Source organism: Cydia amplana, chromosome 19 (genome assembly GCF_948474715.1).
Source record: "Cydia amplana chromosome 19, ilCydAmpl1.1, whole genome shotgun sequence".
Taxonomy (NCBI): domain Eukaryota; kingdom Metazoa; phylum Arthropoda; class Insecta; order Lepidoptera; family Tortricidae; genus Cydia; species Cydia amplana.
In genome coordinates, this window is record NC_086087.1 from 10661055 (window position 1) to 10683683 (window position 22629).

Genomic DNA, 22629 nt, shown 5'->3' on the forward strand with positions numbered 1-22629 from the left:
GTCACCTGCAGGCCGTGGTGGCGTACGCGGACACGTAGGCGAGCTGTTGCGCGGGGTCGTTGACCCGCGCCTGGTCCAGTACTCGCGTGTTGCTAGTCACCTGCAGGCCGTGGTGGCGTACGCGGACACGGTGAAGGCGGCCACGTAGGCGAGCTGCTGCGCGGGGTCGTTGACCCGCGCCTGGTCCAGTACTCGCGTGTTGCTAGTCACCTGCAGGCCGTGGTGGCGTACGCGGACACGGTGAAGGCGGCCACGTAGGCGAGCTGCTGCGCGGGGTCGTTGAACCGCGCCTGGTCCAGTACTCGCGTGTTGCTAGTCACCTGCAGGCCGTGGTGGCGTACGCGGACACGTAGGCGAGCTGTTGCGCGGGGTCGTTGACCCGCGCCTGGTCCAGTACTCGCGTGTTGCTAGTCACCTGCAGGCCGTGGTGGCGTACGCGGACACGGTGAAGGCGGCCACGTAGGCGAGCTGCTGCGCGGGGTCGTTGACCCGCGCCTGGTCCAGTACTCGCGTGTTGCTAGTCACCTGCAGGCCGTGGTGGCGTACGCGGACACGGTGAAGGCGGCCACGTAGGCGAGCTGCTGCGCGGGGTCGTTGACCCGCGCCTGGTCCAGTACTCGCGTGTTGCTAGTCACCTGCAGGCCGTGGTGGCGTACGCGGACACGGTGAAGGCGGCCACGTAGGCGAGCTGCTGCGCGGGGTCGTTGAACCGCGCCGCCTCGTCGAGCACCGACGAGTACTCGTAGTCCTCCGCCAGCCGCTGCAGCATCGACAGCGGCTCGCTGAAGTTCACCGGGATGGGGATCTTTGATAACTCTTTGCCTGTCAACGAAAGTAAAAGTTTAGTTTTTAAGCGAGTTAAAGATTGAGAAAGTTTTTCATACTTTGTCATGGGCTTCTAAGACCCCGCGTACAAATTTTTGTACATATTACAAGACTTGGGGGGAATACAGTCGCCATCAGATATATCGGAGCGGCCAAGATGCTCACAAATATCTGCCTCTATTGTCAAGGCGTTTGAGTGCGTAATCAGATATTTTTGAGCACCTTGGCCGTTCCGATATATATGATGGTGACTGTACAAGTCTTACAACTACATACCTATGCAGTTCTTCATGATGGACCAGAGACTGAGCGGGTAGTTGGGCTTGTCGGGCACGCGCGTGCGCCGAGGGTGCCCGTCCACCATCGACACCACCTGCGACACGTGCGGCTGCAACCAACAAAAAACCTCGTTCAATAATATCCCAGTAATCGCGGAATATTTATAAAATCACACTAAACAGATACGGCGTTATTCATAAACGTCTGCTAAGTTAATCAGCTGATGATCGTCGTTTGTCACTCTCTATGGCATACCGACAGATAGGGACAAACGACGATCATCAACTGATTTAGTTAGCAGCCGTTTATGAATAACGCCATAGCTGCCAAGCTTATGACAAAACTGTGATTTGACGATAAGACAATTCTCGCACATAAACACTCGAGCCATTCAATGCTCGCCCAATGAAATTACAGTTCAGTCTTAACATTGCCTCTACCTATCATTCAACTCTGTGTTGAAAATAAATGGAACAAATAAGGCCACTATGCCAGATTGTTAATTGGGCTTTTGACTTTTTAAATGTGCAATAACTTATTATAAAATCCCTATTTTAATCCACCTGAATTGACCATAGAAAATTGTTTTAACTTTTTATGTTTCATTAACACATTCAGTGCCAGCGACTCGCTAGAGGAGTTCACTGTTCGTAGGCGCTTTCCGCTACATACAGCTTTTCCCGTGTTATCTGCTACGCTCGTAGCGCGTAGCTCGCGCCGGCACTGAATGAGGTAAAAAAGTAGTTAAATTTAGTTACATATATGTATGTCATGAAATGTCTATTTAGTTTTGCTGAGAAGACATATCAGATGACATTGTGTCATTAAATAAATAACCCTTTCAAAAGTTCTGATGTGTGATGTGTGGGTACTCACCCAGACTGTGATGTCCATGGTCTTGGAGTCCGCCGGCGGTTTGCTGGTGGGTGCGGCGGAGTCCACGCCTCCCATGGAGCTCTCTGGTCGCTCCTCCACGAAGTAAACCTGGTACAAATTAACAATGATATTATATAACCATAGATAGGTTATACTCATACTTGAGGAGCACAAAAAAAATACTTCTATATTTATTTGTGTGCCTACGAAGAAATCTCTTATTTTTGATTAATTTTCTCATTCCATCCATCTTTGTCACACTCGTTGTTAAACATAAGGTCGTCTCTTTATCTTTCGGTGTGCGGGAGCTCGTTAGCACGTGCACATTTCTCGCTTGTCCAGCCGCGTCTAAAGGCAACTTGTCCAATTTGTCACAAGTTAAGCGCTTCAATTTTGGAACGCCTATAACCTATCTTGAGTTATAAATCATTGCAAATTAAACAATGATTTCACAAGTGTGCCCCCGCTAAAACTTTTGCCATACCGCTACTCAAAATACGCTGAGTTGCGTCAACATCGCAAGAAGTGATTATAGCGTTCTTATAGACGCGATCACAACGGTAGCTGTAACGTGACGCATGAGTCACGTCGAACCAACTACAATGTGTTAGAGCAGCGTGTGGTTGGTTTTTAATTTGTTAAGTTCAGCAGCTACAAAATATTACGTCTCTTGTATTAAACTTCACTCGTAACATAACTATGTAATAGAATATTGCAAGAGTCAAGACGATTTTTATATAGGTAGTGGTTAGATTACCTTGAAAGGAGCATATTTATATAATATAATAACTTAGCTTACTGCTCTATTATAAGATAACGTAAACATAAAACTCAGTTAACTAGTTTCCAGCTAACATAATTTCAGAAACGACTCACATCACGACAACAAAATGAAAGTACTAAAATAAATTCCATTCATAAGTACTTTTCTGTCCACGCGATCTCGCAAAAAATTCATGTCGAGGACTCGTACCCTGCCAAGAGTGCTGGTGCCAAGTTACATACATTACACACCTCATAATTTCGTGTTTTGAAAAGTATACTTTATATCGTCAGGTCAAGGTCGCTTTTATAATTAGAACGGTGCACTGAAATGCAAGGTTATGAAAGTAAATTAGTTTTTTACGTGTAAGATTGAAAATGTTGTTTTATGAGAGTAGAAGTAGGTTTCTTTTGCTTAGATCTTTTTTGGGAGATTAAATTTTAATCTCGGTGTAATTTAAAAGGTGTTTGCGTCTCTAAAGTCCCCAACCCGCATTGGGCTAGCGTCGGGATTGTAGCCCAAGCCCTCTCGCGCATGAGAGGAGGCCTGTGCCCAGCAGTATGAAGCATAAGGACTCTTCTCAAATGGAAAGCCACAAATAGGTTCGGAATGCACTCCAGTATACATATAATTTCTTCTAATCATAAAAATATTCCCAGCATCTGACTGAATTAATTATTTTCCATATAGATAAATGACAGAAAACCTAATGAACGTTATTTCCACAATAGACCTACTCTTGGCGCGGCGCCACTAAATGGAATTATAAGTATAATAACCATCACTATCGACTAGTGGTCTATATATAAAGGATTTAGTATAAATAACGAGCGATTCACGTGTTTCCTCAATTGATAAACACCTACTTCTTGGCGAGCTATTAAGTTTCAATTAAAGCGCTCATTTTCATTGACATCGTTATTTATTCAGAGGTTTTCCTTTCACTTAGTCCTCGGTCGGACAGCGTAAAGTCTATTTTTTAATTCGGTAGACTAAAATGACATTTCTTAGTATGAAATGACATTTTATGTTCATACTATGAACTGTCATTTCAGTCTACCGAATAAAAAAATAGATTTTAGGGACTTGTAAACCTTACATTTAATTGATTTAATTACACCCCACACCTTTTCGGTTTCGGAGTTGAAAAAGGGGAACCTTTCTAAATTTTTACTTTTATTCACAGCTATACACTTTAGTCACTAAGTCTTAGTGTATGTGTATTACACTATTACAATAACTAACACTGCATCAGATGTACATTAATTGAGCAAACTTAAAACTGATAAATATGTAGGTAAAATACTTGACAATATATGCCATATGGTATGGTTTAATTCACACGTTAAAATAGTTATATAAACGTCAGCGTCATCCTAATACTCATGTGTTTGTAGTCGCGTTCTGTTAACAATGTTCAAAACAATAATACTTTTGTCTATGCACCATCAAGTGTGACTAGTTTAGTTTCCGACGCTAAGAATTTATAAATTATGCAAAATAAGTGTGGATACGATTGCCTGCCTATTGTTTAGTTTAATTTATAAACATTTAATAAATAGGTAGTATAAATGTTATGTACACTTTTTAAAGGAATGTTCAGAGACTGCACAGTGCACAGGATCGAGAAGACTGGAAAAAGTGGGGGGAGGCAGCAGTGGAAGTGGGACACTATGGTCTCCCAATAATAAATAAAAATATCGCACATTTCGTCAGTCAGTTATGATTTTTAGCGTGTTGTTTTCCTGGCGCAGATGACATCTTAGCTTTCACTTATAACAGACTTGTAAAAAAGAAGAATGTCTTAGTATACGACAAAACCAAGTGGTGGCTGAAGCTTTTCTGCATTTTTTTACTGCTATATTTAAAATACTGTTCGGTGCAATCCACCTTAACACGTTTCAAGCCTCGTGCGGTGCGTGCGTCTAGTCAGCAAAAGATGCATACCTCAATCATTTACAGTAAAATTACTTTTAGTGTACTTTTCGGGACCATCGCGACTGGGTGCATTCGAAATTAACATTCACTATTTTTAATAACATTATAACATTTTACACTTAACTTATTTAACATTTTAAACTCTATTATTGAACATTGTAATACAATAAAACCCCTTTTGCTACTACTCTCCGGACGTTTTAACATCACCGCCAACCCGCAACCCGCACAAATACTAAGAATACTTTTAATTAGAATAGCAGGAAAGGTATTTAATAGGTTATTAATAGAAATAAATATAATCGAAGATAAGAAACAATAGCGAGGCTTATAATAATCATCCAATAAACATTACTAACCTGCTGTGTCTCTGTTACAATCTCAGGCTCCGAGTCATCGGAGCTTTCTCCGCTTTTTACTTTGTTTTTTCTGTTTACCTGCAAGGATACACACACATGGGGTGAACTATGAGTGACTTGATCCATGTACATACGATATGACAGTTGCTGAAAGGCAGAACTGGCAAAATGCTTTGCTTTGAACTTACTTGACAAGACTTGCAAGTTGCAAGGTCAGAAGATTAAAAAAAATTGCCACAGGCCTCAATTCATAGTTACGGATTTGTCTGATGGATTACAAAGAGTTAATAGTTTTTATTTTACGAAAAATATCCTTCTTTCCGCAGAAAGGAAGGAAATTATTTATAAAGGACACTATTTTATAGTGTAACTGATTCCATATTATCATTATATTTGGTAAGTAAGTAATCCAGTATGTTTACTTGTTTAGTGAATGATATTTAATGCAATGTTCTAAAATTTATAATAATATAGCTCTTGTATATATTCTTTGTACACTTTTTGCTACTTGAATATTATCTATTATTGTCAGTCAGCTAATGACTCATTAAAATGTTTACATTACTGGAACATTAACAAAAACAACACAGTGAACTGATTCTTAGAAACAACTACAGAATACCAAAATTCAGGTTGCTAAACGTAACGATTTTACCTCCTCATAACTAGTTGTGAATAAGAGGGTTTGTTTATGCAAAATGTTTGTTATAAACATACTTCCTATTTTGTTTACTAACTTAGTGCATACATTGTTATGAATGACTGTCTCAAAACAGATTTGCTTCAATTAGTGAATGCTATCTATGTTATTATTTAGATCAGCGGTCGGCAACCTTTTAGCAGCCAAGGGCCACATAGTAGTTAAGGAAGTTGACGCGGGCCGCACTTTGTTAATATTGTGTGACTTTATCAGACATTGTTGTTTGACAATATTACATACAAAATAGCCAGGAGCGCTCGCTGGCCGCTTGTTGCCGACCGCTGATTTAGATTATTGTTAACCTTCAAATGGACAACGCTATTAAATAGAGTTTACACTTTGATAATTATTAAAAAAATACTTACAGGTACTTTCATTACAAATGAATTGTGTGCTTTGTCGTCCGTGGAGCTGACACCATCTTCCATGGCATCGAAGAATTCATGGTCTTCGTCCTCTGTTTCATTGCCCTGTCCTGTGCCGTTACCCCCTGCACAATAAAAATAGGTTAGCATTCTTATACTTATAACACTTTAAACTCTCGCATTTTGTACACATATTTAATTACACAAATTGTTGGGACGTCAGTCTTTCCGTGACCACAACTGGTGCAACTCAGCTGAAACGTTGGAATTAAAGGTAAAAACAATAAAATTATAGCGCGGTAGACCCGTTTGTGTAATTAAATATTCTTATACTTGCAAAAACATTGTTAAATGAAATATAATTTACAATGACAACATAACTAAAGTTTATCTAGTTCAATATATAAGTCGAAATAACAATAAACATAACCAGTTTATCTAATATTAATATTCACTTTCACCATTTTAAATGATAGCTAGGTCTAGGTATGCATATTAAATATTTGTCTAATACATTACATTAGAGATTTATAAATATTTACGGATACACAAACATTAAATTAAAGGAATGGGTAGATTGTATAATGGTATGTTTCCTAAACAATGATATAATTGTAGGCAGTAGGTACATCACCAAATAACCATCGTTTAACAGTGTAATACAGCCATGATAGATAACTAGTCATCTCCTGATTATGTAGGCTTGTATGTCACCTATAAAACATACAAACACTATAATTTCCATATGGGAACTATGTCCAATCTAGAGTTCTGGACATTAAAAAAACCGGCCAAGTGCGAGTCGGACTCGCACACGGAGGGTTCCGCACCATCAACAAAAAATAGAGCAAAATAAGCAAAAAAAAACAAGCAAAAAACGGTCACCCATCCAAGTACTGACCCCGCCCGACGTTGCTTAACTTCGGTCAAAAATCACGTTTGTTGTATGGGAGCCCCACTTAAATCTTTATTTTATTCTGTTTTTAGTATTTGTTTTTATAGCGGCAAGAGAAATACATCATCTGTGAAAATTTCAACTGTCTAGCTATCACGGTTCGTGAGATACAGCCTGGTGACAGACGGACGGACGGACGGACGGACAGCGGAGTCTTAGTAATAGGGTCCCGTTTATAGCCTTTGGGTACGGAACCCTAAAAACAACAGTAAAGATGGTGAACATTGAATTACTAAAGACATTTATTATATATCTATCTCTATATCCAAGTGTTAATTTAAGACTACCTACAACCAACTTACAGTGTTTTACTTTTATTAACCAAATTTTATTTGTGACATTCCAATTCAATATGCTAACTAGGATTTTGCAATACCCAGGTTAGGTAAATTATTCCCAGTAGAGTTCAATTTTTATCAAGTGACAGTTGTGTAATTTACAGGTATATGCTAGCTACTCAAATGTGTATACAGTTACCAATTATGCATTTGTGAGTTTGAGGGTACTTTTCAGACCTTATTATTTTTATCACACTGCCTCACAAAATCTATTATATTGCCAAAATAATTAGCAACAAACAGTTTTTATGTAGAACAACAATATTTTGGTTGTGAATTAAAGCAGCGGCACAGTGAAATCATGGAATGAAATCTTTGGATTGCAACAATCAGCCAAGGGCATAGATAAATATAGTAAGACAAGAGTGCTCACTCCATACATCAGTTCAGACTATGAATTTCAGTGTCTACATCTAGCATCGAGTAGCGGAACTATCAGTACTGCTGCTTGACAATAGATGTAGCACCGACCGGAAAATCTTATCTCAACAGCATAAGACTTTCCGGTCGGTGCTACATCTATTGTCAAGTAGCAGTACTGGTAGTTCCGCTACTCGATGCTGATAGTTCCGCTACTCAATGCTAGATGCGAATAGTCTTTTTGGTACTAAAACTGATGTATGGAGTGAGCACTCTGTATTTTTTTCTCTATGGCCAAGGGTCACCCTAAGCAGTGCAAGATCATGCTGGCAGGAGAGAACTTACGTGAAAAACAATCACATTCAAATGGTCACTCAGTGAAAATCCCGCCACATATTAGGAGGACTAAAATAACAGCCATGGGATGACAATGATTGCACTAATGCTGATTTCTCCGGTTCTGTGATTTTACTCACTTACCGCCCATGACGTTACGAAGCACAATTTAATTCGTCATCGGAATCAACTGTGATTAAGCACGAAACTAGCACTACACTAAACAAAACCAAACGAACCAAGATTACAATTACAATACAAACGCCCGACCGATCGAACGATACAGCTGCCAAAAGACAACACGTCTGATGCGGCAGACGGTAATTAGATAAACGAATACGTCATATTAACAACCAATTGAAGTTCTTTATGTGAAGCAACCTTGAAATCACCTAAAAACTTTAAATGAAAATATACACAGCGTAGGAAACGCAACATTTTTACGATAGCTCGCAGAGCTGTCTTACGTACCGAACAGTAGCAGATTAAAGGTTTAACATTTTTAATTTAATGAATAAGGTGATTTTTAAACCTTGAAGTTTACAACATTTAAAGAAATTTAATTTATTATTCGACCAGAATTTCCACTCAATATCACATCACTCAACCAACTCACACAAGTCAATTTTGACGGTCCGTTTCATTCATTCAGTGGTTTATGGTATGCTTTTTATGCGCAGCGCAGCAAAAGCGGAGTCGCTTCGTTGCGTTTTGTTTTTGCAGACAAAGGAGACGTTCTAAATCTAATCATTTTCACAATTCATTTTCCTATTCTGTTTTTGGTTCCCATTTTATTTATTGATTTATCGTATGGCTATTAAAATACACTGTATGTATATTAATTCATTCGTTTATAGTCTAATGCGAAAGTCTAATGGCGTTATTCATAAACGGTAGCTAACCATATCTATGTAGCTAACTTAATCAGTTGATGATCGTCGTTTGTCCCTATCTGTCGTTATACCAAAGAGAGGGACAAACGATGATCATCAGCTGATTAACTTAGCAGACGTTTATTAGCCGTTTTAGATATGAGCGCCGCGCCGGCGCGCCGGCGCGCCGCCGCCGCCTACAAAATTTTCGCACCGCCGCCGCCGACGCTGCGCTATCGGCGTGGCATCGGCGTGACCTTGGTAGTTACTACTACTTTCAGAATCAGATAATATATTTTTAATCGAGTTTAGATCATTAACGGCGCCACTTCGAATAGTTTATAAGCATTCAAAAGGTATTTTAGGCCCATATAATTCAAAAATATCGAAGGCAAATGCAAACTAATCTATCTAGTAACCGCGCTACTAGTCTTGGGGAAACGAAATTATTTAATATCAATTTTAACATCAATATGCTTGTAATAAACATACTGATTTCCTTCCATTTTTATTGTGGAACGTTTCCACATTACAATTTATAGATTGTATACATATATACACTAGACATGACAATCACAATGAAAAAATTTACTGTGATCAACTCTGGCTAACGTGAGACTCGAACCCACATCTTTGGATTGCTGATCCAATGCATAACTAATTTTGCCAGCTAACCATCCGTCATTTACCGCGAATTTAACCATTGCAAGCATGGTTAAACGTCTTTAAAAGGTATAAAATGGGGTTAATTTTGAGATATTAAGCGTTTCCACGTCCAAATGACCGGCCGTTGGCTTCGCACGGAAGGGCGTCGGAATCGGGTCTCAATTAAACTTGGCCACTGTTGAAATTTCAAGCTTTGCTCTCTCGCAGCTCAATCTTTGGCCTTGCATCGCTGGCATGGAATTAAGCCGCTATCTCAACCTGCAAGTTTTTGGCCCTGTTCGGAGCTCAACTTTCGGCCTGTTTTGGCTGTTTTAAAACGCTTGAGCATTGGTCCTTATCCGATCTTAGCTCCATTTCAGCTCGGCCTTTGGCGTCGCACGAATGGAATGCGCCCGCAGGAAAGCTCCAGATCTTTAACACTATGGCTTCAGTCTTTATCGGCCTGCACTCTCGCTCTGCTCTCTTGCAGCTCGGCCTTGCACAGAAGCGCGCCGCAATCGGCGCTCCTGGCGTTCAGCCGTCAGCCAAGCTTACACTTGGCGTTCGATTCTAGCTGTATGCTTACCTGCAGCTCATCCTCTGGCCTCGCATTGGCAGGCGTCGAAATCAAGTCTTTGGTGTTACATGGAGCTCGGCGTTGGGCCTCACTTTTTGACATAAATCGGTTTTGTTGGGTCGATATTGGTTAATGACGGATCTCGTTTTTTTTGGACTGTCGACAAGACGTTTCCCTGATACAGTCAATCGGTCAATCCGCAATTTTTAACTTAGCACAAAAGATAAGGGCCTCGCTAAGATCTTCCGGCCAAAGCCTCGCCATGATTAAGACCGCCTCTGATGCCGCGCGATACCGCTTATCCACAGTTTATACGATATCAATTTTTTTCTTACCATTATTCAATAAATTATCCTTGAAAATAAAAAATGCATTCATAACTTTCTTACAGCAAAAACATGTTTTTTCGGTAAAATTTTGGTTTGAATTCTTTTTTCATTAATCGAAGGTGTTTCAAGACCACGCCGCCGATTCGCCGCCGCCGCCGACCAATTTTGACCGGCGCATGGACGCACTCTATATTGAAAACTATAACGCGCCAACCTCGAACGTCGGCCCGGCCGAATGAAACTCGCGGATTGGACCATTTCAATGCTGCACCGCATGAGCCAATCACGGCTCCGGATCGCGACGCACCGCGCGTGAGCGACCGGATACAGATCCGCACACGCCGCTCCCGCGCAGTTCGGCAACCGACGCGATACGAGTAATAACGTGACTATCCTATTTTGTAAATCACAACAGTAATTTAAGTGCTAATTCTAATAAGTGTCCTATACCCGTGAAAGTACTTAGCAGAATACACGATTATACCGATATCTGTGTTGTTTCCACTTAACTTAGCCCTCAATCAACGAACCCCGAGCTAGCTGAGGCTACAAAATGGCTGCCCAAGTGTGAGGCTAAGTGAAAAAGTGGATTTTTTGTGCCGTGACTCATTAAAATAAACAATATAGTGTGATAAAATGCCGACGAAATCAAAGAGAAATCGACGTGTGTCGACGCCGACGCGAGAGGACGTCGAGCCCGCTCGTGAAGGTTCTTTCACCAGAGATGACGTCGCGACGCTAGTGGAGTCGTTACAACGGTCGCAAACCAACGCCTTCAGGGAACTGCTGGAAAGCGTCATCACGACCACTAGGCACCCGTCGTCGTCTGCTACATCGACACCGTTTCCAGTAGAAGGAGGAAATTTCTCTCGCTGCAAAGCTCGATTCGCTGGAAATTCCGATGAGTCCATCGAAGGTTTTATTGACGCCATTGAAGCCTACAAAGATTGTGCAAATATCTCGGACGATAACGCCATTCGAGGGTTATCTATGCTATTAACGCATTCAGCCGCAGATTGGTGGCAGGGCATAAAACCTGAGACAACTTCATGGGCCGAAGTAATTGACAGCTTGCGCCATACCTACGGTGACAATCGAGCTCCGCCGCGCATTTATCGCGACTTATTTGCTACACCTCAAGGCGACGAAAACACTCATATTTACGTCGCGAAGTGTCGAGCGCTGTTTTCAAAATTGCCGCGCAACGAGTTAACTGAGAAAATACAGTTAGACATGGTATACGGACTTCTACACAAACGAATACGTAAACGTGTTAAGAGGGAAGAGTGCGCAACGTTTAAGATATTGTTACAAAAGGCGCGCGCTGTCGAAGAATCGTTGAACGAGAGTACAACCGATACAAAGGCCGCCGCCGCCGCTTCCAAGAACGTGAGCCACGCCTCGCCGAGTCGTCCCGCCGTCGTGTCAAAGCCGCCGCGCGCTGCCGCGAGCGCGAGCGCCGCGCCGCCGCCCCGCGAGCCCCGTGCGCCTCCGCCGCGTCGTACAGATGATAACAGTGATAATAACAATACCGCGTCCGCCGCGAAATCTAAATCGTATAGTAAGAAGTGCGGGTATTGTAAACGTTACGGTCACGTAAAAGAAGAATGTAGAAAGTTAAATAAAGACTCTAGCACGTCTAATGATAATAATAATAACGCATCAGATGTTAACGTGTTACGTTGTTATGGATGTGGTCAAATAGGCGTTATACGCATAAATTGCGAAAAATGTAATTCTACATTCTGTACTGTCAACTGCAGCATGGATTCGTCCAATCCAGGGTTAAAGGGCACTGGTAAGCAGACTAAGAAGCTCTCCCCGGTGAGTAGTTCTCTTATCACTATACCTAATGTTCAAAATGATAAGCTTGACGAGACCTTTTTGTCTCTCACTGATTTTCAACATGCACTTCCTGCAAATTTCTTTGGTGACGGTTTAGTAGCAAGGCCGGTGACGCCCCGCGCCGCCGACAGCTCCCAGGACGACCCCGTAGTTGTTCAACAATCGTGCACACTTTTTGCAAAGTCCTTTATTGATAACAGTGATAAGCAAGTTAATAGTTCCCATAGTAAGGAAATGTCATTTTGCACCGTGTCAAACAATATTTGTAACATCCCTGTGCTGCCAGAGCAGGTCATTGACGCCAAACCTAGGTTGACTACAGCTGTTTTCGAATCAGCTGATAACAGTAATAATAATGGTCACAATATAACTAGTTACAGTATGTCATCTTTGGGTCACAGTATAGATAATTCCAGTATGTCAACCAAACCTTGTGAGGGAATTATATTTTCAGCTGTGGATTTTTCAGGGACAAACCAGAAGGTTGAGGACTCCAAGGAGCCTGCACCTGTAACCCAAGTTGACCAGAATGACACTGAGGACCCCGTGTTGGAATTATTTGAGACATATGAGGAATACACAAATAGACATCAGCGGCCAATTTTAGGGATCGGAATCCTGGATATGCAAGGTATTGCCTTATTGGATACAGCTGCAAAGAGAAGCTTGGCTAGTCAAAAGCTCTACTCACTGTTACTTGAGAGAAAGCAACAGTTCTGCGAGAAGCAAATGAGAGTGACATTAGCCGATGGTATACCTCAAGTTAGAAATGTGCTCAAAATCACCTTAGATGTCAAAGTGAAGGATAGAGTAATACCTCAAGAGTTCCTTATCTTACCTGAAGCTGAAGAAAATGAAACTTTACTGGGAATTGATTTTCTGAAAGCATCCCGTCTCGACTTGGACTTTGACACCCATACTTGGTGCTTTCCAGGTGGTGAGAGGTATCCCATACAGTATGAATCTGACATGCCAATGCAATTGTCAATTGCTGCAAGCAATATACTTCATGCTGAAGAAGGATCAATGCTCAGCGAAGGTGAAAAGATGAAATTAGCCGAAGTGTTAGAGAGGAATAGTGCAGTCTTCAGTCTAGGGGGAGCGCCCACTCCAATTGTTGAACATCATATTGATACAGGAGACCATGTACCTATATCTGTACCTCCATACCGGCTCACACCTGCAAAGAAGGAAATAATGAAAGCGGAGATTGAGAAGATGCTCCGGGAAGGGATAATAGAGGAATGTGAATCTGCTTGGACCTCACCGGCAGTTCTTGTCCCTAAGAAGAATAACACTGTCCGATTCTGTGCTGATTATAGAAAGCTGAACAGCGTCACAAAGACAGATAACTATCCCTTACCCTTAATTGATGAGCTGCTGCAGTCGACAGGAAGACATTGCTACATAAGTACCATAGATCTGAGATCCGGATACTGGCAAGTAAGTGTGAATCCAGCTGATCGGGATAAGACTTCAGTGATCACACCATTCGGTACTTACCGTTTTGTACGGATGCCATTCGGTTTAAAGAATGCACCTGCCACCTTCCAGCGGTTGATGGATAAGTTCAAATCCGGTGCCAGCTTGCAAAATACTACGGTTCTAGCTTACCTGGACGATCTCCTGGTTATATCTGACAGTTTCGAGAAACACCTGGAAGACCTGCAACTTGTGTTTGACCGACTACGTCAGTTTGGCTTAAGAGCAAACCGAGAGAAATGTGTTTTTGCCTGCAAAGAGGTCAAGTACCTTGGACACCTCATCACCCCTGACGGTATAAAGCCAGATAATGGGAAAGTTGAAGCTATTTTAGCCATGAAGGAGCCAAATAATCTCAAGCATCTCCGGACATTTCTTCAAACCTGCGCTTGGTTCAGAAAATTTGTTCCAAATTTCTCAGCGGTAGCTCAGCCGCTTACCAAGCTTACTAAGAAAAATGAACCATGGAAATGGCAAAACGAGCAACAACAGGCCTTTACGGAGCTCAAAACCAGATTAACTTCTGCTCCAATCCTGGTGCAAGCGGATTACAGCAAACAATTTATTCTGCGGACTGACTCGAGCAACTATGCCCTCGGAGCTTGCCTTATGCAAGGCGAAGGACATGATGAGCGTCCCATTGAGTATGCCAGCCGGCTGCTCACTCCAGCAGAACGCCGTTACAGCACAACGGAAAGGGAATGTTTGGCTGTGATCTGGGCGGTTGAGAAGTACCGGCCCTATATTGATGGTCATACAGTTTTAGTGAAGACGGATCATCAGCCGTTGAAATGGCTGCTGACTCACAAGTCACCAAGTGGTCGCCTTATCCGGTGGGCACTTAAACTGCAAGGTTTTGACATCAAATATGAATACACACCTGGCAAGGCCAATGTCATAGCAGACACATTGAGTCGACCGGTCTGCGATGAAAACTCCAAAGAAGAATGTGGAGTCTGCTCTATTATTATTGATATTCCACAAGTTAACCCGACGGAACTACGTACTGCTCAGCTCGAAGATCCAGAAGTCGCCAAGATTGTTCAAGACCTGGAAGACTCTGATCTCATTAACTCAACCAGATGGCTAGAGAGAGGATATGTCATGGCCCAAGGGGTTCTCTACTATTATAATCCCAACTCTGAGTCTGAGGAAGCTCAGCTGGTAGTACCTAACTCTATGAAGGAGGCCGTCCTAAAAGAGTACCACGACGCCCCAACAGCAGGTCATCAGGGCGTAGAAAGGACTCTCGCACGCATCTGTCAAAAGTATTACTTTACAGGAATGCGCAAATACGTCACGGAATATCTAAAACTCTGTGAAGAATGCCAACGCTACAAGATAAGTAACCAGAAGCCTATGGGACTACTACAGACCCCAGTGCTTAATCAAAGAGGAGAGGTACTAGCCATAGACCTCTTTGGCCCTCTACCTGAAGGCGATAATGGAGAGAAATGGGTGCTGCTCATCGAGGACACGGCTACACGCTGGGTGGAGCTGATAGCCCTCAAGGACGCGACAGCAGACGTCTGCGCTCCAGCCCTTATCGAGCAGTACTTCCTACGGTATGGATTCCCAAGAAGAGTCATTTCAGACAACGGAGTTCAGTTTGTCTCAGCTGTGATGCAGCAGACCATGTTCTTGCTGGGGATCAAGCAGAATTTAATACCACTCTATCATCCTGAGGCCAATCCTGCAGAACGCAAGAATAGAGACCTCAAAACTCAACTCTCCATCCTAGTGAAGAACAATCATCGTGCGTGGCCCAAGTTCCTGCCAGCGATCAGGTTCTCGATGAATAGTGCTCTTTGCGCCACTACTGGATGCAGTCCAGCTCACATGATGTTCGCTCGAGAGATGAGGACTCCTTTTGATGCTCAACGTGATTTAAAGGCTATTCTATCAAAAGAAAACTTTCTGCCACAAATAACTCCTTACTTGAAGAAGTTTATCGATAACTGGGATGTTATCAAGGAGAAAGCAGAACGCCAGCAGGACCATAAGAAAAGCGACGCTGACCAGCACCGACGGCAGTCACCTTCGTTTTGCGTTAATGACCTAGTTCTGGTAGACACTCATTTGCTTAGTAACGCTTCTAAAGGTTTAACGAAGAAATTCATGCCAAAACGGGATGGTCCCTATCGCATTAGTAAAGTAATTAGTCCAACTTCTTATGTTATATCCGACATTCAAACCAATACCGACCTGGGTAAATACCATAGTTCTGATTTGACACCATTCACACCAGGTCAAGGTATTCCTTCGGTGCCTGTCCAACCACGGCGACTGCGTGGTCGCCCTCGTAACTTAGCGCGAGATGTTAGTGTTACCAAGTCCCCAACGGGTCGTTCTGGGAACTTGGAGGGGGAGTGTATAACGCGCCAACCTCGAACGTCGGCCCGGCCGAATGAAACTCGCGGATTGGACCATTTCAATGCTGCACCGCATGAGCCAATCACGGCTCCGGATCGCGACGCACCGCGCGTGAGCGACCGGATACAGATCCGCACACGCCGCTCCCGCGCAGTTCGGCAACCGACGCGATACGAGTAATAACGTGACTATCCTATTTTGTAAATCACAACAGTAATTTAAGTGCTAATTCTAATAAGTGTCCTATACCCGTGAAAGTACTTAGCAGAATACACGATTATACCGATATCTGTGTTGTTTCCACTTAACTTAGCCCTCAATCAACGAACCCCGAGCTAGCTGAGGCTACAAAACACATTTACCCCAAATACCCATTCCATTTTGGAGAAATTCGGGACAAAACATTTTATTTCGCAAAACTAAATTAAAACTCGGTATTCAACTTAATCATGAATTTATTATATTTTATATTGCATAAATATCGATAAAATATAACATTAGAAATATAGATTTTACTGCTATAAGTAGGTACCTATTATACTTTACTCTTTGGCTATAAGTATAAAATGCATGCACCTAGACTTAAGAAATATTGAGCGTCCTTACAGCATGTCGTACCTACCATTTTCAAATTGTAACTCCTAATGTATAATTATATAATTATCAGCGGTAGTCTGGCGGTACATCCAATATATCAGTTGGGTAATCCAGTGTTTGTTTGGTACTACTCCATTGCCTCTTGGAGCCGTATCTTTTGAACTCGTTCGTGTTGTAAGGCGCGACATATATATCATCAACTAGCACTACTACCTGGAATGTAGGAATAGAGTATATTCCTTACCTGTGCGGTGAGAGACGGCTTTGTCCAAGCTGTCGTGTTGTCTGGCGAGTTACTCTACCACCTCTTGGAAGTGTTGAAGTTGAAGCCGCAACTTTTGATATCGCTCTTGGTGTCTAACACTATACTAATCTACTACAAAAAAATATTTTACTTCTCTTGAATGTAACTAATATTGACTGTCTAAGTAGGCGTGCTGTCTGCCGAGTTACTCTACTGCCTCTTGGAAGTCTTGAAGCCGCAACTTTTGATATCACTTTTGTTGTCTAACACTACTAATCCACTACATGAAATTTACTTTACTTACCCTTGAATATCGTTAGGTGACAAACAAAACTCACTATTTACTACTACAATTCAGAGCCATAGAATGGTACCAGTACCGAAGGTTGATTTTTGTTTAATAGTTTTTATTAGTGAGTTTTGGTTGTCAGCTGACGATATAACCACATTAACTACTGTTGACTGACCTGTGCGATGACTGACGGCCTTCTCCAAGTTGTCGTGTTGTCTGGCGAGTTGCTCTACCGCCTCTTGGAGCCGCATTTTCTGATCCCGCTCGTGTTGTAGGGCGCGCGACATTCGCGCGCTTGAAGCTGCCGCTGCGCTCATGAATTCTGAACATGCCTGCACAAACATTTACGGCGTTATTCATAAACGTCTGCTAAGTTAATCAGTTGTCGTTTGTCACTCTCTATGGCATAACGACAGATAGGGACAAACGACGATTATCTACTGATTAAGTTAGCAGCCGTTTATGAATAACGCCATTGGTATTTACGTCAAGTTTGATAAAGATTATTGTTAAGTAGGACATTTCACGCTTTGACCGCCAAAGACGTCAACTGATGCGCACGGCTACAGCTACGGCCCAATACCAACGTTCGTGTTGGAACACACTAGAAGCGTGGCTTTCATAAGGTTAAAATGAGGTTCATTCACAAAAATGAGGTGGTATAGTTTGTAGCTTTCTAATAGACCCTGAAGGCTAATCCTATTGTCTATTGTTAAGAAAAACCGCTCGTGCCACGTGCCACAACCACCTGCATAAAAAATCGGTACTTCGGTTACTGAGTGCCGGCGAGTCGAACGCTACAGAACCAGTCTAAAATGTGCCATCGAGATGCGTAACAAAGGCGCGTTATCGGAGAGCGCACCTACACTGGTTTTTTGAGCGTTGGACTAGCCCGCGCTCAGGTGCCTAATAGAATAATTAGGACCCTTTTTTGCAGGTAAGTAGCACGTGCGGTTTTACTGAACAATAGACAATAGGATTAGCCTTCGGGGTCTATTAGAAAGCTACAAACTATACCAGTGTATCCTACCTCAAATAAGGTGAGGTACCTTAATCCTTTATCCTCCAATTTTGCACTTTCTTGCGGAAAGAAGACATATTTTGCAGATTATGAGTACTCACGTTCATCATGGCGTTACAGGATATCCGGAAGAGCGTGGCTCGCTCGGACACCTGCTTGGTGGTGTCTGAGGGTGGGATCTCCAGGTCCACCAGAGACCGTTGGAGGGCTGAACCGTGCCGCGCCACCAGCTCCGAGCAGGTGCGGAGGTCGTGGAATCTAGAACAGGGACCGTTGACATTCTAAATTAATATTACACTAACCTCTACCACCAACCCAACCTACCTCTATCCAATAGGGTATTTGCATGACTACTAATCAAATCGGTTTCTTTTTTCGAACTGTCAAAACGGTTTTGCTACTATGGAATTTATATGAAACACTAGCATGTGACGACACAATCAAATTACCTACTCTTTATTATAGTTTAATACGGGTTTATATGTAATATAATTTTCACCTCAGCAGCTCGAACAAGGGTACTTTGCTACTTAAAAACATTGAGCAAAATCGCATTTTGCTCACTGAGTGAGACAAAATAAGCAAAATGCGATTTTAAGTAGCAAAGTACCCTTGTTCGAGCTGCTGAGGTGAAAATTTAATTGTTGGTATATCTTAAGAAAACATGAGTGAATAGAGGCAAGTGATGAAGAAGGAATACATTTTTCGGGTTCTCTAATATGTTCTCACTTCTGAGGTGAAAAGTTTTGTGAACTACACGAGATCAAAGTTATTTACATCTCGTGCGCTTTTGAGTCCCTTACTACGCTAAGATTCTAATATATCAAGAAAGATTCAAGATTCTAGTATAGAATCTTTCGCTTGCACGGGAATCAAAATAAGCACTCTAAGAAATATCAAACTTTGATCTCTTGTTGTACAAATAACTATTGTGTCTAAAAACAACTGCTGTCAACGTTTCTCTATTAATCTTCTGGTGCTTTATTTCGTGTATGGTGTAAAATAATTTATTTTAAATACAGCCAAATACCCTATTGTCTTTGTTTATGTTACTGTACATTTCTTGTAAATTATGTGGAACAACTATGAGGAAAATAAAAAAATCTTAGTGTTGACACAATCCGATGCTTAAACAGATTATTTAAGCTAAAAAAATAATGTGCAAAATAATGTAAAAATAGTGTGCTTGAACAGAAAAGTGTTACTTTGATCCCTCCTACCAGGGAGGAAAAGTGCCACTTTGATCCCTCCTAGCAGGGAAGAAAAAGCTCTTTTCCGAATAGGAGGTGTGAAAAGAGTATTGTATTGTATCACAATAAGATGAGAACGATGATGATTGCTTGTTGACAGCGCTCGTCAAATGAAAACCAGTCATAATAAACAGTGATCGGGGATTTCTATGCCACACCGCGGGATATCAAGTCGAAATGGTAATATGGATACGCCACTTGGCCCGCGATAGGAACAAAACTGTTCGAAAAGTAAACGCTATTTCGGTGTTGGTAATTCGTTTATAAAATAAAGGACTGTAAAAAACATGGGTCTCGACTCGGTCGTTGAAAGGCAATGCAAAACTGTTAAGGTAATGCGAGCTTAGTGGCTTTATTGATATATTCAATTGATCTGTAATCAAATTTTCAATTATTAATATTATTAATATATGCAATGCATGATTAATTGATTAACAGTAACATGCCAAAACACTCTCCTATATCGCACACGAATCCCGGATTCCCGCGGCATATCCATACTAGCATAATGATTGAGGTCATTCACCCCAAGTGGCATAGAAATCCCCGATCACTGATAATAAAGAAGGAAACACACCTGGCAGCTAGTTCGCGCGCGATGCCGCCCGCGTCTTCGCTCTCGCCTTCAGCGCAGGCCGCCGCCCCGCCGTCCGACTCGTCATCGTCTGACTCTTGTGCTCGACTAGAAAAAATATATTGGTTAGTTATTGGCACAGACAAGACATCCTCCAGACGTATAGTAGCGCTATACCCTCTGCCACAAATATACGGTAGTTTTACGCCATTTTCGAGTCAACGTGTCTTTGTGTGACGTCCGTGTCTGAACGGACCAATCACGGCACGGGACTCGCTCACCTCGTCCCCCGCACCCCAGTATTTTTGGCAGCATCGGTTTCATGAAATAATTGCTCTAAACTCCGTCTAGAGGATTCCTAGTCTATGGTTATTGGTTGTCTACAGGTTTTTGATTAGTATTACTAGTGTCTTTATTGTTAAAAATTTACACTTCCGGCAGGACTTGAACCCGCGACCTCTGCACGGATGCAGGTATTGCAGAGATCGCGGGTTCCAGTCCTGCCGGAAGGGTAAAATTTTCTATTTTTCCTTTAGTATAAAATTTCTAATACTGGGGTGCCGAGAAAAGGGTGAAAACAGTCAAAAATTATTAAACATTTTACACGAAAATAAGAATTTTAATGACTGAATGACAATCGTATTGTTCGCAGAAATCAATATCATAGGAACTGGGATAACTATCGGAAATGTGCAGAAGTCATTTATCTCAGGCTGTCTCACTCACACGAAGCACGATGACCCAGCTCTGCTGCTCCACCTTGTCGTGCGCCCTGTAGGCCTAATACCACAGGAGGGGCGCGACAGTATCTCTCGCTCTTTTTCTAACTGTATCTGAATTAATTAATAAGGGACGGGTAGTCGTATCTGATCTATCTCGCGGGCGAGATACTGTCGCGCCAATCATGTGCTAGCCCAGCTGATGAGAAAAAGGTCTGCGTGCCGCCGTTGCTGATCAAGTGATCACGAATGTACAAGTCAGATAGAGATGGTATGTGTCAGGCTGTCTCACTCACATGGCCTTGGCTTTAGCCAGCTCCAGCGCGGTGACCCAGCTCTGGCGCTCCACCTCGTCGTGCGCCCTGATGTGGAAGGTCTGCGTGCCGCCATTGCTGATCACGAATGTGGATGGTGCCTCGGCAATAGTCAGAGCGAGAGTTTGTCTCAGGCTGTCCCACTCACATGGCCTTGGCTTTAGCCAGCTCCAGCGCGGTGACCCAGCTCTGCCGCTCCACTTCGTCGTGCGCCCTGATGTGGAAGGTCTGCGTGCCGCCATTGCTGATCACGAATGTGGATGGTGCCTCGGCAATAGTCAGAGCGAGAGTTTGTCTCAGGCTGTCCCACTCACATGGCCTTGGCTTTAGCCAGCTCCAGCGCGGTGACCCAGCTCTGCCGCTCCACTTCGTCGTGCGCCCTGATGTGGAAGGTCTGCGTGCCGCCATTGCTGATCACGAATGTGCAGGAGTCCGCCGTGTGGATCAGGGCGCCGAGCAGAGAGATGGTGCCTCGGCATGTGTGCGCCATCTCTGCTTGATTTCTGGAACGATTGGAAAATTTTCGTTAGTTAATTTTAAGCTGAAATTGCTACAGGTCACTGGAATGTCAAACATCAACTTTTGACAGAGTTACCATATAATGTAAGGAGCCAAACGCCTTAGCGCTGTCTAGGAACCAACTGCGCAACTTGGTAAGGGTGCTTACTGGGCACTGCTGCCTAAATAAGCACATGCACACCATGGGGAAACGTGACATGGGGCGGTGCAGACTCTGTATGGAGGAAGAGGAGACGCCCTTGCACATCCTCACAGAGTGCCCTTGCCTAATGCCTACTCGTGACTTAATCCTGGGCGAACACACATTGCGCCCGGAAGAGTTAAAGTCTCTCGAGATCAAAAAGATCCTGCAGCTGTTTGAAGTTGCAGGTTTGCATCGAGAGTTGTAGTAGGTGGCGATCACAATAGATCAGGGATGGTCGCAGTGATACATAGGCTTTGGAGCCTTATATAGCCCCTAACAACAAGAAGAAGAAGGAGCCGTACAGCGCCATCTACATCAGCTGCCAAATACGCAGATTTATGTCTTAGACTTTACTCATTTTATACAATCAATGAATTTTTGTTCTACACTTATACAAGCTTCTTAAATTACTTGTTAGTATAAGTGTGTAGTGTACATAGCACCGAAACGTACGTAAGTACCTAAGCGCTGGTGGCCTAGCGGTAAGAGCGTGTGACTTGCAATCCGGAGGTCCCGGGTTCAAACCCCGGCTCGTACCAATGAGTTTTTCGGAACTTATGTACGAAATATCATTTGATATTTACCAGTCGTTTTTCGGTGAAGGAAAACATTGTGAGGAAACCGGACTAATCCCAATAAGGCCTAGTTTACCCTCTGGGTTGGAAGGTCAGATGGTAGTCGCTTTCGTAAAAACTAGT

At 42.7% G+C, this 22629-nt stretch overlaps 1 protein-coding gene across 1 annotated transcript in view; it reads right to left on the bottom strand.

Annotated features, from left to right (window-relative positions):
• Positions 1 to 22629, bottom strand: part of LOC134656989 (oxysterol-binding protein 1) — a 44369-nt gene that overhangs the window by 19368 nt on the left and 2372 nt on the right. The window contains exons 2-10 of the mRNA XM_063512554.1: positions 21543 to 21731; positions 20199 to 20303; positions 18473 to 18629; positions 17526 to 17682; positions 6106 to 6230; positions 5041 to 5118; positions 1981 to 2088; positions 1102 to 1213; positions 636 to 822 (exon numbers count right to left, since the gene is read on the bottom strand). Of these exons, the coding sequence (XP_063368624.1) occupies positions 636 to 822; positions 1102 to 1213; positions 1981 to 2088; positions 5041 to 5118; positions 6106 to 6230; positions 17526 to 17682; positions 18473 to 18629; positions 20199 to 20303; positions 21543 to 21731 (1218 nt within the window). The remainder of the gene's footprint in view (positions 1 to 635; positions 823 to 1101; positions 1214 to 1980; positions 2089 to 5040; positions 5119 to 6105; positions 6231 to 17525; positions 17683 to 18472; positions 18630 to 20198; positions 20304 to 21542; positions 21732 to 22629) is intronic.